General features: G+C 36.6%; 1 protein-coding gene across 1 annotated transcript in view; it reads right to left on the bottom strand.

Moving 5' to 3' along the window:
- Positions 1 to 3,975: 3,975 nt before the first annotated feature.
- The window catches only part of LOC149187331 (F-box/kelch-repeat protein At1g80440-like), a 37,739-nt gene continuing 22,701 nt past the window's right edge, over positions 3,976 to 19,013 (bottom strand). Inside the window, exon 2 of the mRNA XM_089409627.1 lies at positions 3,976 to 5,328. Within this exon, the coding sequence (XP_089265753.1) occupies positions 3,976 to 5,328 (1,353 nt within the window). The remainder of the gene's footprint in view (positions 5,329 to 19,013) is intronic.

The raw sequence follows: 19,013 nt of genomic DNA, 5'->3' as shown, positions 1-19,013 counted from the left end.
GTTAAATTGGAAACAGAAGACCTAGAATTTTTCTCCAAGTGTTGAGGCCATGACATCGATGGGTTGTGATCTTGATGATTCCTGTAAGAAAAGAGGGAAAAACAAGCTTAGTCAACCTCAAATGGAGATGAGCACAAAGTCAGGGAAAGAGAGGCAAAAAAAAATCATAAAATACAACCACTAAGAAATTATTAGTAACCTTAAAGGAAACATTTTCCCGAAGTGGCATCATACCTGTAGATGGAATACCCATCATACTATCGTCGACACTGGAAACAAACACTAAACAATGGGAAAAAATTAGGGAAATGCTTCCTAAAGAAACTTTAGAGGAAAGGGACTGAATCCAACCATAAGAATCAAAGAAATTACCTGTGAGAATGCCTAGAGTAAAAAATGGTGGAGGCATGCAAATTTTGTTTGTCTTCATGACCTTTGTGCATCCACAGAAGGCTAGATGCCAAATATTGACAGAAAGCGCTGAGGTGATGTCACAAGAAGGAGAAGGTGGCAATGAAAGGGCACAATTACTCAACAATTAGGGTTCAAAAGTGTTTATGTTTATGAAGATTAATCGTGACCCTTGATGGCCATATCTCCATCCCAACCATTGAATTGTTGCTACGACGGTCACATGGCCTCCATATGATGTAGGCATACATGTTGAACTCTAATTGCGTGGTTAATCTCCCAAGTAGGAGAAGGACAACCAATATTGGACTTGGCAAAGAGGTTATGAGAATCGTACAACTTTAGAACATAGGAACTAAATTGAATTTTATTTCATAGTAACGCAATAAAACAAATTATATCATAAGGTCTTACATAGCTGTTAAGAGATGCAGTCCATAACAACACAAAGAATGAAATAATATTTCCATTGCAACCATTATAGCATGTAACTTTTAATTGACTAAGAGGGTATTTCCACCATACTTATTCAATGTTTATATTAGACCTAGAATTAAGAAGAATCTCCTAAGTGAGGAGTGAGTGAAGGTAACTTTCTAGGGATTAGTGTAATAGTGTATACCTTGTAACATGCCCATGTGATAAAAGTGATAATGTATACTTGTAATATGCTCATGGAATAGAAGTGCAATAACATATATCCTTGAACTAGGTCTTATGTAGTTCATTGTAGAAGAATAAGGGAGTACATGGTGACAATAGTACCAATGCTATAAACACATATAGGAAAAAAAAATATTTGTTTGGCTTGTATTCTACGAGTAGAGTTATAACATAATGTTTCTCATCTCTTGGCCATCGACCATCGGAGGTTAGTAGGTGTTAAGAAAAACACCTTTGCACATTTTGATCTGATAAGCATTTAGTGCTTCCATCAAATAACGAGCCTAAAATATGTGACATTTCACATTTGTTGTAGTTCAATTTATTTTCATTGCCCTATGAGGAAAGCGCCAAAGGTCGTGTAGTGGCGAAAAGCGCAAAGTTGTCATGTTAGTTAGTAGAGTATGGAAGACATAAATCCATCATGTCAACTGTATTTTTTTCATTGCCATCGGCCCATTGTGGAATTAATGAAAACTTGCGAGTATTGATGAGTGTTGGATAATCTCATTAACAAACAACCTTAATAAACAGAACATTGCACTACAATTAAAGTTTTTTACCACCATCACCTCCTAGTTCTATTCACTGCCTCGAATTAAAACAAAGAAAGCACTAGTGATTACGGGGAGCCAAGAGACCTAGTGCCTTTTGTTTTGGGCCCTTGGTCATAGCATTGGTCCTATGGACCATTTCACTTAACACTCATGCACTAGAGAATTTCAGTGCAAGTGGCATTATTGGCATCACAAATGAAGAAGCTAAAATCTGGAAGATCCTTTTTATAAAAAAAAAAATTGACTTGCTTTCCCATTGTTTTTGGTTTGTGCTCACCAATAAATTATACTTTGGTGTTTTGTTTTCCATTGTTTTTTATTAGTGCCCTAGCCACTTAACACACAACTTAATATAGTGGGAGAATCCTCGACATTTAAAAGGTATATTATAGCATTCCATATTTAATCTCAATGAAATGTCATTTGTTTTCTTATGAGAATAGCTTGGACTTAAAAGCTTAATAGATCATGTTCCTTTTTGAAATTAAAATGATGCAATATAGATATAAATATTTATTTCAATTCAATGATGTGTAATTTTATTAATAGAAAAAAAAACTACAATACATCAACTTAAATTAAATATATTTATTATTTTAATTATTTTTTTTAATTAAATAAATAATGTTTTATTATTATTTTTTGAAATTTAAAATATATTAGAAAAGTTATTTTTAGTGGAAATCTACTTATTTTTTATTTCAAAAAATCTAGTAATAAGAGTGCTTGAATAGTGGAAACAGATTCAATATTATCAAAAACATCTCTAAGACGCTCAAAATCTTAAAACTAAATAACCTAAATTTTCACTATTTTCTGGACAAAATTATAACCCATTACACTACTATTTTTATTTTATAATCACTACCTCATATAATTTAAAATATACCCATTTTATAATCACTACATCATATAATTTATAATCCCTACATTTTACACGACAACGTCATCCCGATCCTAAACTGAAAGGAAACACAGTCGTTAATCACAACTCTATTCACATCCAATAAGAAAACATGCTTGTTACGTCCTGTTTTCTGATCAACGCTGTGCTGTTAGCAAGAAAACAAAACAATTATACTACCTTCACCATAACCACACTAGAGAGTCGAGAGGGAGGTCAAGAAGGTTGGATTTTTTGGGATCAGCTGGGCCGCACGTACTCTCTGGAGATGGCGGGTTCCACCACTGCTCTTGCAAGAATAAGCCTTCCACCATTGCCTTTGCAAGCCCATGGTCTGGCACTCGAAATTGGTGCACAGCTCCTCCAGACAACGAAGCTCTCCAAGAAGTGGACCCTGTATCCAACTGCAACGAGCGCAGGACGCTGGGCCCGTATCCTGCACGCAGGACGCGGGCCCGTACCCAGCGTAACAGCCTCGGGATTCCACCGGCGTGCGCTGACCAGGATTTAACCATGTGAGATAACTACCATATCCAATTCACTACTACAATCACCCCTCATGAACGAAAATGATATCCCCACGAACACCATAATTTGATTGCTGTGATTCTCAAGTGACTAACACCATTATTCTTCAGGGCCTTCAATAATGGTGGCCATTGCATCCGATAATATGGATTCAAACATTCTTAGCATTGCCTTAGCGGTGAAACGAGGTATTTGTATGTAAGGATAAGCTAAATTTATTTTAGAATTTTCTTTTTCTTGATTTGAAATTCTCCGGAGCAGGGAATTGCTGTTATGCAGCCAATCTTGTTCTTTCACATTTGCCGTTTGATGATGTAAATAAATGTCACTATGGTGATGCAAGAGACGAGATCGTGTGTTGTAAGCGCCACATATTTTTTCTTTTAGGTTATTCTTTTGACATACAAATGAAGGTGTGTATCCACATGGGTGACCATGACATAAATAAATATAAACTACTGAAAACTAAGAATTGAATTGACATATTTCATAAATTGGAAGTTTAAGTAGTCTGATTTGACTCTAGAAATAAAGTGTGTATATGATTTTGGTGAAGTGAGATTGAAAAATGAAAGCTGAAAAGAGATGTGTTTGGAAAGAAAATTTAAGGTTTCAACTTCGTACTCTGGAATGTCATGAAATATTTGAAATTATTAATAATCAGTCAACATTGTTAAGTCTCTGAAATTGTAATTTCAAGTGCCATAAAACTCTACAATTTTGAAAACCAAGTAACATTGATCAATAGGATCCACATGCAATAGAATGTCTAACTACATCCAAGAATATCACATCATTTTCTGAAATATATTACCAGATTACAGGAATGTAAAATCTCTTACCCATGTTCGCGCATACATTCATTTTACTGTGTTCAACGAGCAATATGGTAATTATCACTATTATTTAACTTCAAATCTCAAAAGCAACCGCGGACTGAATACTCTGAACATACTCCACATGAGATTTTTCTGGTTTCTCAATGGCAGTCCACATTCCAGTGGTTTCCGCTGGAGCAATTGCTGCACTTGTCGTAGGCGGAGGCTCAAACAGATAGAAAACCTCGCCATTACTCTCAGCATGACCGCAAACAAAAATTTTGTCACGCCACGGTACACAACATGAAACCGTTGTCAGGGTTTCTGGAAGAGAACCTACTGCCCTCCAAACGTTTTCGTTGGAGTCATATTCCATCGCCCCTTGCTGCTCCTGGAACGAGTACAAGCGCCCAGAAGAAGCAGCGACCACACAAGACTGTGGGCCTTTCCCTTCCCCGACCGTCCACATATTTTCCAGCGTTGTCCATGCCCCTGTTTCTGGATCATAAACTTCCGCACTCAACTTGAATCCATCACTCAACTCACTATTATAACCGCTAATAACGAAAAATTTACCGTCGATGAAAGCACCATAGCATTCATCCCGTTCTTCACGCATCTCAGGAAGAATCTTCCATTCGTCTTCAAACACATTGTAAACAGCTGCAGATCGCAGGAATTCTTCGTAGTCACCGTGTCCACCTGCAACGTAAAGGAGTCCCTCAGGTGAGACCGAGAAAGCACCGGAGATTCGAATCTCCGGCATGTCTGCGCCACGGCTCCACTTTCCAGATGAAAAGTCATAGATGAAAACGGTATTGAGTGCCTCTCCTAGGTAGAGACCGGACGGATTCCATCCGCCCATCAAAACCAGCTTTCGATTGACACAAACGCAGTCACAGAAGAGTGGAATCCCATTGTGAGAACCAGGGAAATGGGGAAGGGGAGGAAGCGTTTGCCAGGTGCCTCGCAAAGGGTCAAACACAGACACCACAAATTCTAGATCATCATCATGGTAAGAAGGATATTCCCGGAGTTCCACTAAACATATAAAATGCTGCGAAGTTCCAAACTTTTTTCTGTCTTCGTAAAACTGGGGGTGGTTCACAGCGGCCTCCCAGCTTTTGCAAACAGCTCCGAGGGTTGCATGAGAGTCGTAAGGCACTCTTAGCAGACAATGTCGACCTATTTCCCATGGAAGAGCAACAAAACCCTCCATAATCAGATGCACTACAGCGAAACACGGTCTGATACTGGTGGTGTTTGAAAATTTGATTCGAGGAGAATAACCGATATAAGCCAATGTATACGCTCCAAGGCGATGGACTATGAAGTTGGCAGATACAGACAGTTTGAAAAACCTGCAAAGGCAAGCACAAGACGAATACGTTTTGAACGAACTGAATACCACAGCAGACTGTTTACGTTCCAAGACTGTTTGTAAAATCTGCAAAGCCAAGCACAAGACGGACACCTAATATCACAGCAATCAGACAAGACAAATGCTCATGTACCAGAACTACACTCAGCTTCTTACCTAGAACGGTTAAACACAACCACTTGCTCGATGCCGCACCAGGCCGGATCGAACCCAACTGATAACCACAACACAGAGAGATGGAACGAATGCGCCAAAGAATGTGAACGAGGTCGAAATAAATGAAGGAAAACTCAAGTCAAAACGGAATAAAGTCCAGGGAAAAATGAGCCAATAACAGAGATCTCGCATGAATGAGGCACCGCATTTAACTAATAAAAAAGGGACCAGTTGGCTTGCGATTGTCGTGTTTTGTTTCGCAATTTGTGCAATGGAAACCCTAATGGCGTGGTGAACAGATCATCGATTGGTTCCTTGTGCGGTGGGTAGAATTCGAGAAAAATCCAGCAATAGAGAATTTTACGATGGGCGCGCTAATACCAGTGAGCCAACTCGAGAAGTAGAAAAAACCAATAACTATGAAATTGAGAAATAAATTTATAAACACATTTATTCTGCAACATTTTATATTTAATTTGGTATAATAATGGTCAATTTTAAAATTTCAATAAAATAATTTTAATAATTTTGTGTTAAATGAAAATTATATTTAGAAGATAACAAAGTTAATATTATCTATCAATATGATGTATTTAATATGACATGTAGTCTAGGTAACCCGATGTAATAAGTGTATTATTGTTAAGAATATTGGAACATGTGCATATTTTATATGTAAGATAACAAGATCAACACTTTTTTTGCAATAAAATATACTGATGTTATTCTGAAAGATATTGGAATGTGTGCAATTTGAATATGGGAGATTACAATGTTAACACTACCAAGAAAATGTCTTTTCAAGATATTCTCGAAAACGTTAGAATGTGTGCAACTAAATATAAAGGCTAGTATGGTCAACACCACCAACAAAGCACATTGTCCAACAATGAAATTGATGTGCATTGTTATAAAAAACATTGGAATGGGCGCAAACTCAATGGACAATGTCAACAACGCCAAGCAAACACCTTTTCGACTATGAAATGGATATGCTTTATTTTCAAGAACATTGGAATTTGTAGAAACTCAATATGGAAAATATCAAGGTCAATACAATGATATTGACTTGCATTATTGTTAAGAACATTAGAATGATTGTAAACTCCATATGGAAGATAGCCCGCGTTAACACCATTAAGAAAGCAACATTTCTAAAAATGAAATTAACAAAAGTAAACAAGACATGCCCAACACAATTTCAATAACTTTGGAAGCAATGCAAACTCAATATGGGAGATAGCATAGTCAAATCCACCAAGGAAGTATTTTTGATTGAAATTGACATGAATATACAAGCTCAATATGGAGGATAGCAAGGGATACATCACCAAGTATCTTTTCTAAGAAATGTATGCCCACCCAATCTCAAAAACTTTAAAATTGATACAAACTCAATATGGAGGATGGTAAGGCCAACCACACTAAGTGAACACCTTTTACAACAATGAAATAGATAGAAGTAAGCAAGACATGCATGACACAATCTCAACAACTTCTAAATGGGTGCAAACATAATATACAGAATAGCAAGGGAAACACCACCAATAAAATATTTTTGTAAGAGATGCATGGCACAACCTCAATAACTTTGCAATGGGTTCAAACTCAATCTCAACAACTTCGAAATGAGTGCAAGCATAATATGGAGAATAGCAAGGGGAACACCACCAAGAAAATATATTTTCTAAGAGATGGATGGCACAACCTCAATAACTTTGGAATGGGTCCAAACTCAATAGAGGATAATGAGCCTCCCTATGTGAATTTATAGCAATATGAAAGACTATGGAAATCTCCACTCTCAAGTTGGCACAAGTAATCAAGACCAGCAAGAAAATAATTGCCCCAATGATAAGGTAAACATTAACAAAAATACATTTTTTCAAGCTATGAGAAGAGAGATATATAAACAAGGTCAACATCAACATGATGTAGATTTTTCCATTATGGAAATTTGTTATAGAACTAAACACAATATTGATTGTGTGAACCTATCAAGGTATAATCTTATATGCATACTTTACTCTCATCTTAAAATTTATGTTGTATATTTCAATGTCATGGCACATGTAAATTCTAGGACATGTAACACATCGTAAGTAAAAAAAAAGATATTATGAAAATTGATTATTTTAATGAAAATTGTCATACAAATTTTATGTATCAGTTTAATCCGACTAATTTTTATATTAATTATTTGTTGCAAAATTATACCTTTACATAATTTAAAGATTGAAAATTTTAAAACTTTTTTAATTTACATAAATTAATTATATTTATATTATTAGTTTTGTTAGTTTCCAATGTAAAAATTAATTTATACACGAGCCACTGAGTTGAAAATTTAGAAATTTTTTAATTTACATAAATTAATTATATTTATATTATCAGTTTTGTTAGTTTCCAGTATAAAAATTAATTTATACACGAGCCACAGAGTTTTTTAACTTCCATTGTCAAAATTTTGAAGATTCTCCCATTGTATAAAACAGACCCAGTTATGATTGACTAGTACAACATGGACTAAAAAGAATTAGAAGGACAACACATACAAAAGTATTAAATTAGCTTTTCCATTTCTAGACTTTTCAAATTTATTTTCTTTATCAGTGATAATCAACCTTTATCTAATTTTATATTTACGAAAAATAAAATAGAAACTAATATATAATAATTCCTCGATTTTACTCTCAACATTTTTTAATAATTTATATATATTTTATTTTTATTTATAATAAATTAACATTGTCTTTAAAAAATTTCGTATGTTAAACTCTCTTATTTATTAACTACATGGTAATAAATATAATTTGTTATTTTATTAGTAGAGCAAGGAAATAAAAGCTTAAAGGATTTTCTTCCATTGTGATTTTTTTTTATTAATAGAGCTATGAAATAAAAGATTAAGGGATTCTGCTAATGTGAAATTTAAGTTATATTCACATAGCCAATAGTTTTCAAAACTTATGGATATTTTATTTTTCTTGATTTGAAATTTACTTTTTTAGCTTGTCTTAGGAACAGGGAATTGTTGTTAAGCTGCCACTGTTGTTCCTTCTCATTTCCCGTTTGATTATATAAATAAAAGTCCCCAGAATTTACATTTTAAGCACTAGATATCTTTTCTCGCAGGCTATTCAATTGAAAAATAAATTAAGGTGTGTATCCAGATTGGTGACCATGATGTAAAAATAAAACCAAAAGCGTGATAAAAATTGAATATAGAAAGCACTGAATATAGGAAGTTTAAAGAATATTTCATAAAGTGGAAGTTTAAACCGTGTGATTTGATTCTAGATATAACCTCAGGAATAACCTTTCACTCGTCTTCATACACATTGTAGACAGCTGCAGATCGCAAGAAATCATCATGTCCACCTGCATCCTAAAGGAGTCCATCTTCGGCATTTCTGCGCCACAGATCCACTTTCCTGATGAGAAAATGGTAGAGTGCCTCCGCTAGGTGGAGATCGGACATCTCTCAAAGCCAGCTTCCGATTGAAAGAACTACAATCCCATTATGAGTACCAGGGAAATGGGGAAGTGGAGGAAGCGTTTCACGGGTGCCTCACAGAGGGTCAAACACATAAACCATAAATTTCAAATCATCATTAGCGTAAGCAGGATATTCCCAAAGTTCCACTAAACATATACATTGCTGGGAAGTCCCAAACTTTCTTCTGTCTTTATAGAATTGGGGGTGCTTCACAACGGCCTCCCAGCTTTTGCAAACAACTATGAGGTTTTAATGGGAATCATAAGGCACTCTTAGCAGACATTTTCTACCTATTTACCATGGAAAAACAACAAAATACAAGATAATCAGATGCACTACAGCTAGAAGAAATACTCTCTCATATTACTGGTGTTCGAAAATTTGATTCTTATGTTGTTTGATTCGATTCATTAGGAGAATAAGTGATGTAAGCCAATGTTTACTCTCTAAGGCGATTGAATATGAAGTTGGCAGATATAGACTATTTGAAAAACCTACAAAGGCAAGCACAAGATGAATATGTTTTGAACGAACTGAATAACACAACAGACATGCATGCCAGGGGCTCACGTACTAGAATAACATTCTTTACGCTTAAGCCCAACTGCTTATCCGAGACGAAGCGGCCAGAATGAACCCAACAAGTAGCTACAAAGAAGAGAGATTGGGTGAAGGGCTGCAAAAAAAGAGCGAAATCGTAATAAATACGAAGGAAAACTCCCATCTTACTAGAATTAAAGAGAGGGAAAAATCAGCTAATAAGTGAGATCCTAACTAAATTTTGTTGTCATCAAGTGTTTCACAATTTGTTCAACATAAACACTAATGGAATGGTGCAATAATCATGGATTGGTTCCTTGTGTGGTGGGTAGGATTTGACGAAGATCAATTAATAAATAACAATATGATGGCCACTACACACCAATGCGCAAGTAACTAGTTGGTCAAGAATCACTAACTATTTAGTGTCAGAATGGTTGGATATAATAACTATTTAGGAAAACCAATAACTATCTTTGTGGGTTTTGACAAATAGATTTGTTATGAAGCTATAAATATTATGCATTTTGTCATTGCTTAATTTAATATATAATTTTTTTAATTATAATAAAAATAAGGTATTTTTTATATTTTTTGTTTCTGAATTTTATATTCATTTCCAAAGTTATGGTTTAAATTCATATAATAATTTCAAAAGTTGACATTGTTTAAGTTCATATAATCCTTTCAAGTTGAGATTATTTAAGTTAATATAATGGTTAAAGTAAAATTAATATAATCTCAACATTTCTGTATTAAGTAAACATTATATCGGAAGGACATGTACAGTGCTGGGCAATAGGTTGATTATTAATAATCAGATCAACATCAATATGATATATAAAATATGACATATAGTTTATGTAATCTTATGTAATGGTGTATTATTTTCAAAAACATTGGAATGTGTGCAAAGTCGATGTGGATGATAACAAGATTAACACAACAAGCATTTTTTCTGGCGATAAAATCTACTTGTATTAACTTATTATACTGAGTGTTACATTCTTGAGAGAAAAATAAAATATTGTATATGTGTAAGGAGCATGAACATAATTAAAGAGAGTTGCAGAAATAGTATTTAGATACAAATGAGAAATATTCTATATACCTAGGAGAAAAATGTAAGAAATCCCTTCTTTCAAATTATAAAAATGTAAAGAATTCCAATGCATGTAATACATAGTCCAATAACTGTAGATATTAACTTTATATGATAGTTCTCAAACATATAAATATTCTTAAGGATTTAGAGTTAAACCATTGAAGAGAATGTTGGAGGTTGAGAGTTATCATAATTCCATAAAGATCTTGCAAAATGTTTACATGATAAAACATACATATGTGTGAAAATTTTGAATAATATATTTTTTCCTTATTAAACCCTAAGTGTCGTAGGGCTTCAGATTTTGAAATTAAAAATAATAATTTTATACATTTAATTTGCCTTTGAAAAGACCCATGTAGGAAGCCATGGAATACCAAAAATAAATTTATAAATAAATCCATAAGCATGACTCTCCCAAATCCCTGATTTTATTGGTCTCATTGCCTCAAATCAGTTCTTTTAAGGCTTACTGAACACTGGTCCTATAGGGACCTGCGTTCAAAAGCATGTTTCTCTATTTTGCACCAATGCTAATCAGCAGCAAGATGTCCTTTGTTGGGGGTGTGCTGATTCTAGAAATTCTTGAAAGTTAAAAAGAATCTTGAGGATTCCTCTTCCAAAAGCTTCGAGTTATTTCAGCCATTTACCTTGGATAAGAATTTTGAATCCTATCTGATCCTAACTTGGATATTTCACTTCTTATTTCTTAAGCTCATCTTCCCATCTCAAGTGTATCTCAAGCCTAGATTGGAAAATAGATAGGAATAACTAAATTACCACACTCTCCTATAAATTTACAGCCATCTATAACATCACGGTTAGGTTTTGGAGACTAATCATACCCTTATGTTGCCGCCTTGAATCTAAGAGATTCATCATGTTCATGCATTATGGTGACATTGAGGTGTGTTTTATGACAAGGAAGGACAAGTCAACTTGGGCAGATCTCTATAAGATCAACTACTATTATTTGTTGCAAAATACTTCATATTCATATTAATACAAATAGTATATCATTTTCCTATATTTGTTATGTCATGTTTACATTCATGAATTTGAATGCTTTGTTAATCCATTGAATAGAGTAATTTGATAATGTTACATAGATGTCGTATATATTTGGCTTGTTATGGTTGTATGTGCATGTTCTAATTATAGCAATCAGAGCTACAATTGGAGCTTCCAACTCGAGAGGAGATAATAACTTACGACGGATTCCAAGTAAACCTCTTTCAATTCTTCAATTTCTCTAAGGGAAACTTTATATTCTTTTCTTTTTGTTGTTCTAAACCATTCCACTAGGTCTAGGGAAGATACTTATGTTTGCATTCGTAAATTTTGTATAACAAATTGGCGAATCCATTGGGTATTGCTTCTTTCCCTTAGTGTTTTCCTTGACCTTACCCCTTGTTTCACCTCTTAAACAAACCTCCATTTCCTCACTCATCATGAATCAACCCAAGGAAGACCTTTAATTGATATTCATTTCATTTTGTGTAACGAAACTTAGCTTTACCTTGATCAACACTCCCCTTGGTCTACTCACAGAGAATTGCAACACTCCCTGGCCTTCTTTTCACATGTGTTGTAGAGCACTAGTACCCTATCTACACTGCGTTGATCCCTGTTTCATGCAAAAAAAAATATGATTTTCTCTCTGATTAACTTTGTTCCATTTAATCCACCTTGTGTCCTTGAGTGTGTCTTGGTCTCTTGGAAGCCTTCATATTGTTTCCTTCTCATTTTGAGTGCCTTTGATAAGAATTTGTTTAGATTTTTCTTTGTTCTTTTCAATTACGTCATTAGAAAAATGTTGCTTGGATGTTGATTTCTTGAAGGAATTGGTGTTTCAATCATTGTTCTGGATAGTTTCTTTTATCAGTGATTAGGCAAATATCTTAGATTTCATCTGAAAACTAAGTGAAATTGAAAATAAAAATATCATGCATCTTTCATTGCATCTAGTTTTTTTCGTGTGAAATTGGAATTAGGAATAATTGCATTAGGGGAATTGATTAACAATTCTTTTGTTGCATCTTATATGTTTCATATTCTTTGTTCTCTTCCCTCCCATACATAGATTTTTAGTGAAAAGAAAAGTTTCATTTCATCATTGATCCACGTGGATCTTGGTGGCCACCCATATATTCAACTTGGGCCTCCACCATTATCTCTTTTAGTTTTTCAATTTCCTTAATGTAGCACAATTTACTATTTTTGGCACTTTTTCAAGTTCTAAACTTTTAGAGTCGTCTTGAGGCCCTAAACAACGTTTTTTTGGGAAAATTGGGGCCATCAAGGGTGTGTGGTTGCTTTTGGCCACTCAAAAGTTATAGTCCTCAGATAGACATTTCTAACGAGGTATTGTGCGCATCAAACGGTGATCATATGCCAAGGTTACAACCTCAGGAAATTGATCTACCAATTTACCCAAACGGGGTTCATAATTTTGGCACTTCATCTTCGAGGGATAGGTTTTTGCATGTTTAGTGTTTTCCATTGTTTCTCAATAATAAATAGCCTTCAAGCCTCATTGTAACACATTTCATAAGCATGTATCCACCACATCTCTTCTCAGAGATAAACTACCATTGCCCGATATAGTCTTATTTCCATTATGTTTGTAAGCATATTGTAATATTTTATATTAATGAAATGAAGTATTATTTTTGTTGCATATTCTTATTTATATTTATATCTGTAATTTATTACATTCCTATTTAAGTTTGGATCAGTGGTATTTGAGCGGTCTGCTCTTTCTATGTTTTTATTTGGATGTCCCGAACGAGGTTAGGATATAAGGAGTTATGGCTCAAACTAGTCAAACCTTTACTACACTAGCCTCACAAATCTCGACGACCTCCCATTGTAGAAGAGAATAAAGACAAGGGGGCAGGAGATCCTTTCAAAATCTTGCTTGAAGAAGCCCTCGAGTGACAGAGGAATGTGATGATGGACAAATTTTCCTAGATCCTTCAGCGACTACCCAAGGGTTACACATATCCTTCCAGCAACTACTCTAGAAGTGCCACACCCTTTAAGGTACAATTTAACTCTGACATCCCCATATTTGAGGGTCAGATAGATGCAGACACTATAGATAAATGGTTAAAACTACTAGAAGGATATTTTTCTATTCATTATTTTTCTAGGTGAGAAAATAATTGCTTTTTCACTTCTTAAAGATGCCACCCACATCAAGGACTGGTGGGAAACATACTGTGAGAAGAAGGACAAAAATACACCCTCACTATTTTTAGTCGCACCCACTTGGAGTTCATTCCGAGACACCATCAAGGAGTAGTACTACCCTATCGGGAGATATCAGGATAAATACATAAATTGGACCATGCTACGACAAAGAAGGGATCAAGACGTGCCGAATTTTACTAATTTTTTTCATACCCTTAGCACGAAGTTGGGTATCAAGGATTCTGAGAAATATTTGGCACTCAAATACCCCAACTACCTACATAGGTACATCTAGGATGAGATGGAGTTCTTAGACATCTCCTCGCTCGACACGATGTACCGATATGTTGTCAAGATTGAGCAGAAGTTTAAACAAAAAAGTGAGACTTTGGATGAGTGAATTTGAAGCAAGGGAAAGGTGTCCCCAAGCTGCAGAGAAAAGGGCAAAGATTATGCAGGGTGACCCAGGGTAACCCACTGAAACCACAAGCAAGGAATAACACTACAAAGAAAAATAATGACACGAGAAAGTGGTGTGAGTTCCATAAGAGCTCCACTCATAATACAAGTGAGTGTTGGTCCAAGCAGTCACTGGTGCCAAGTTGAAGACTTTCGAGTCAGATGCATGTTCCAACTCTGAGTCAGGACCCAACAAGGGGAATGATAAATGGAAGCAGATAATTGATGCGGAGCCCAGTTTCAGTTTCGCCACCACCAAGATCCAAACGATTGAGCCTGAAGATTGAGAGGAGGGGGAATGCTTATTCGACTCACAGATGTGGGTGAAGCATTCTCTGTTGTAGTTCATTGTCGATGGTGGAAGCCAAAATAACTTCATTTTAGTAGAGTTCATGAAATGGTTGGGCCTAGTGACTAAATCATTTCCGCAGTTGTACACCATCAGTTGGCTTCACTAAGGATGAGTTGTCTACGTTCGCCAGTAGTGTTGCCTTCCCTACAACATGAAGCCCTTCACGGATGAGGTACTGTGTGATTTTTCTCCTATTGATATTTGTGATGTATTATTAGGAAAACATACTTGTGGAAGCGACATGTAGTATATGAGTCTAGACCCCACCCTATTATTATTTCTTTGGGTAGTAATTTATACATGATACCAAAGGTAGCCTTGCCTACCACCATATCTTTGCTCTCCTCTAAGAAATGTAGTAAGATCATCTCCCAGACTAGGAAATTTTTTTTCTTTCTTATTCGCTCTCAATGTAAGGGGAATATCGTAGCCACATCCATTGCCCCCGGGAAGGGTTCCTCCAAACAGCAGAAGTAGGTGAATACGGTCGTGGAAGAATACAAGGACATCTTCTCCTCACCCACAGGGGTACCCTTGCACTGTCACATCAAACATTCGATCTATCTGACTCCCAGAGAACCTCTACCCAACGGGGTGATATATCGACGCTCCATTCTCGAAAATGAAGAGATCAAGCGAAAAACCTAGGAGTTGCTACAAGAAGGGCACATCTGACCAAGTTCCTCACCTTGCAGGAGCCCAATTGTACCTGTACAGAAGAAGGATGGGACCTGGAGGCTCTCCAATGATTATCAGGAACTAAACAAGATCAATGTCAAGAACAGGTATCCAAATCCACAAATTGATGACCTTCTGGACCAACTAAAGGGGGCCAAGTATTTTAGCAAGATCAATCTAAAGTCTGGCCATCATTAAGTTCCAGTAGAGCCAACGGATGTATGGAAGGTTGCCTTCAAATCCAAGGAAGGCCTTTTTGAAAGGTTGGTTATGCCCTTCGGGTTGCCAAATTTCCCTACTAATTTTATGAGGCTAGTGGATGACATCTTGTGGCCCTTCACCAATTCATTCATGGTTGTTTATTTTGACGACATCCTCATCTTCAGCAAGACTTGGAAAGAACACTTGCAACACATTCGGGAGGTCCTTCAGACACTTCGGCAGCACAAACTGTGTGCCAACTTAGAGAAATGCACCTTTGGCATGAGCCAGGTCCAATATTTGGGTTACATCATAGATGAGTGTGGCGTGCATGTGGATTTGAATAAGATCCAAGTAATTTAGGATTGGCCAGCGTTGACCACTCTAACAAAGCTTCATAGCTTTTTGGGCCTTGAAAATGTTTATCGGAGGTTCATGTTGGGATTCTCCTGTATCACTTGGCCTTTGAGTCAGATTACTAAGGGCGGGGCAAAAGAAAAATTTTCCTGGTCAGATTCCTAATAGAAGCCATTCGTTGAGTTGAAGCACCGACTCTGCTCTACATTGGTATTCGAGATAGACGAGATAGACCCTCATACTATGTTATTGGTGCAATCCTCACCCAGCACGTGAATCCAATGGCCTATCATAGTGAGACACTTTCCAATACAATACATGTAGAAATTCTGCAAATTCTCTACAAATCTAGCTCTAAGACCATGTATAAAATCTGACTATAGATTAACCCGATAATGCAATCTCAATCAAAGAAAAATACTTTAACTTACTTCTACTATCAATTTGCAGAAGCTTAAATATCAAACTTAATCGAGCTGAACAATATAACCAAAAGAAGAAGAATCAATCATCCAAGACACATGAAAGTACTTTGGGGAAAGCCTCAGCTAAGAACCCCACTATCTGTATTATCATACAAGGTGGAAATACATAAAGATTATACAAAGCCTTAGCTCTCACAACTAGCCAACTCTCAGTACAATCCTCACAGATGCTCACAGGCAATCCTGGCTTCTCGCAAGCCTTCTCCTCTGCCCTCTAAGCTCCTATTTCCTTGCGCAGTTCCTCTGGTATGATTTCCTCTTACTAAGTGGAAAACTGATCTCACACACTGATCATACACGCTGTTCGAACTGCGCAATCCTCTAGGAATTGATTCCTTCTGCATGCATGAGTTTTATTTATAGGAAAACACATGCAACTGATAGTACATTGTCCTTGATATTTAACTTAACTGGGTCTTTCTCAGAATAGACATGCATGAGTTTCTGATGAGGGAATCATCAGTTAACTGGAGTACACTAGTTGAGTGCATGCATGCATCAACTGACTATTAACTCTCTATTAGTTCCTCAAAAAGTTTGGAACTAATTTAACTGGACTTAACTCAATGAACTGAGTTAACTAATTACAACTCAAATATAACTCAATCTTATCTCTTTAATTTAAGGCTTATCTCCTTAATTTAAGGGATAACTCCTGCATGACTTCAGAAAGACTTCTAACTTGAATTTCTCCAACTAATTAAGTCAAAATAACTTAATTAAATATTTCCAAGTAGTTTTTAAGACTAAATTCGATTTTAATTCACAATTTTAATTCAAGGACAAATTAAAATTGAAATATTCTTATTGCCACATTTCAACACTCCCTCTCAACAAGAAAGGAATTATACTGCAGCAACATGATCCTTCCATCATCAGCAACTTGATTTACCTTGTAAATCCAACGGGAACTCACAACTGACTTGTTCCCCGGTCTCAGTACCACGTCTCAAACACAGTTACGAACTATGGATTTGTACTCCTCCACCATAGCATCAACCCAAATCAGCTGTTGCACTGCTTCCCCAAAGGAAGATGGCTCGGTCTCAACACATTCCCCAACAAGGGCCATGTATCCAGTGTACCTCTCAAGTGACTTCCTATGTCTACACTGAGAAAATGGTGCTCCCACATTATCTCTCACATCCTCCAACAATCTATCAGCTTCTCTTGTGCGCTTCCATCCATCTCTAGAAGAATCTGCTTTAGTGGATGTCTCCACTCTTGGAACCTCTGCATGCAGCTACTCTATATTAGTTTGAGGCTCCTCCTCCCTATGAACCAATAGTTCCTCCACAGCCTGTAGTTGGAGCTCCCTCTCAAGGGAAACTCGCATGGCCTTCTGCTCATCAAAACATGAGATCTCTGTGAACCATTGTCTTCTGACTGGTAGGCAAGTACACCCGATAGTTGTGAGGTGTATTAGTGTACCCCATAAGTATCCCCAACTATGTTGTTGGCTCAAGCTTCTTCCATGCATCCTTTGTCACATGGCAATATGCCGGTGAACAAAAGATCCCGAAGTGACCCACATTTGGTCTCTTACCAGAGAAAGCTTCCTTTGGTGTCTTCATCCCAAGTATGCGATGCAGGTTTCTATTCTGCAAATAGACCATTGTGTTGCATGCCTCGGCCCACAAGTGAAGTGGTAGACCTTGGTCATGTAGCATCGCCCGTGCTGCCCCTACAATAGTTTTGTTCTTCCTCTTGGCCACCCCATTCTGCTGTGGGTTATGAGGTGTCGTCAATTCTCGTTTAATTCCTTCCGCTGCACAGAAGTCCTTAAACCCTTGAGAGATATATTCTCCACCATTGTCGCTTCTCAAGGCCTTGATCTTCTTCCCTGACTCTTTCTCGACCAAAGCTTTGAACTCACAAAACTTTGTGAAGGTTTGGTCCTTCTTTTGCATCAAATAAATCCAACATTTATGAGAAAAATCATCAATGAAAATCACATAATACCTTTGCTTCGCTATGGATGTCGTCGAGAATGGTCCACAAGCATCAGTTTGAACTCCATCTAAGATAGCCTTTGCTTGACTGTCTCGATCATGAAAGGAAGAATTGGTGTACTTTCCCAAGGTACAACCTTTGCATGTGTCAACTTGCTCAAGTTTACCTTTGGGAAGTCCTGTAGATATCTGTTGCATAATCTTCAAAGCCCCATGATGCAAATGGCCCAATTGCTTGTGCCACAACTCACCAATGTCTTGGCTTTGCACCAATTCTTCTTTCATACTCAATGCCGCACAATCATCTACCTCTAGTTTATAGAGATTCTTCACTTGAATCCCTATCCTCTTGGTCTGACCCATGGCTATGTGTCTTAGGAACGCCTTTCCTTTACTGAAGACAACATCATAGCCTTTTTCCTCCAACATCGCAACCAATACCAAGTTCTTATTCAATCCAGGCACATACATCACATTTGTCAAGGTGATAGGAGGTCCATGCTCCCTCTAAAAAGCAACCGTGCCTACTCTTGAAATACTATACCTTTCATCGTCACCCATCTCTATGCACATCTTGAGGTGTTTCTCCTCCAAGGTACTGAATAAACTTTTATCATCGGTCATGTGGAATGATGCTCCATTGTCAATATACACAACCCATCATCAATGACATCATGCATGCGATGAGGGTAAAGTCCATTTTGAATTGAGAGGCTAATGACTCACCTTTCGATTCTTTCAAGGATCCCTTCTTGGACTTCCTCAATGGGCA

Source organism: Pinus tabuliformis, chromosome 3_1 (assembly GCF_031772625.1).
Source record: "Pinus tabuliformis cultivar Carrire ecotype Pingquan chromosome 3_1, CPIR1, whole genome shotgun sequence".
Lineage (NCBI taxonomy): Eukaryota > Viridiplantae > Streptophyta > Pinopsida > Pinales > Pinaceae > Pinus > Pinus tabuliformis.
Note: the sequence above shows the minus strand (reverse complement) of the source record. Positions and strands in the feature narration are given on the sequence as shown.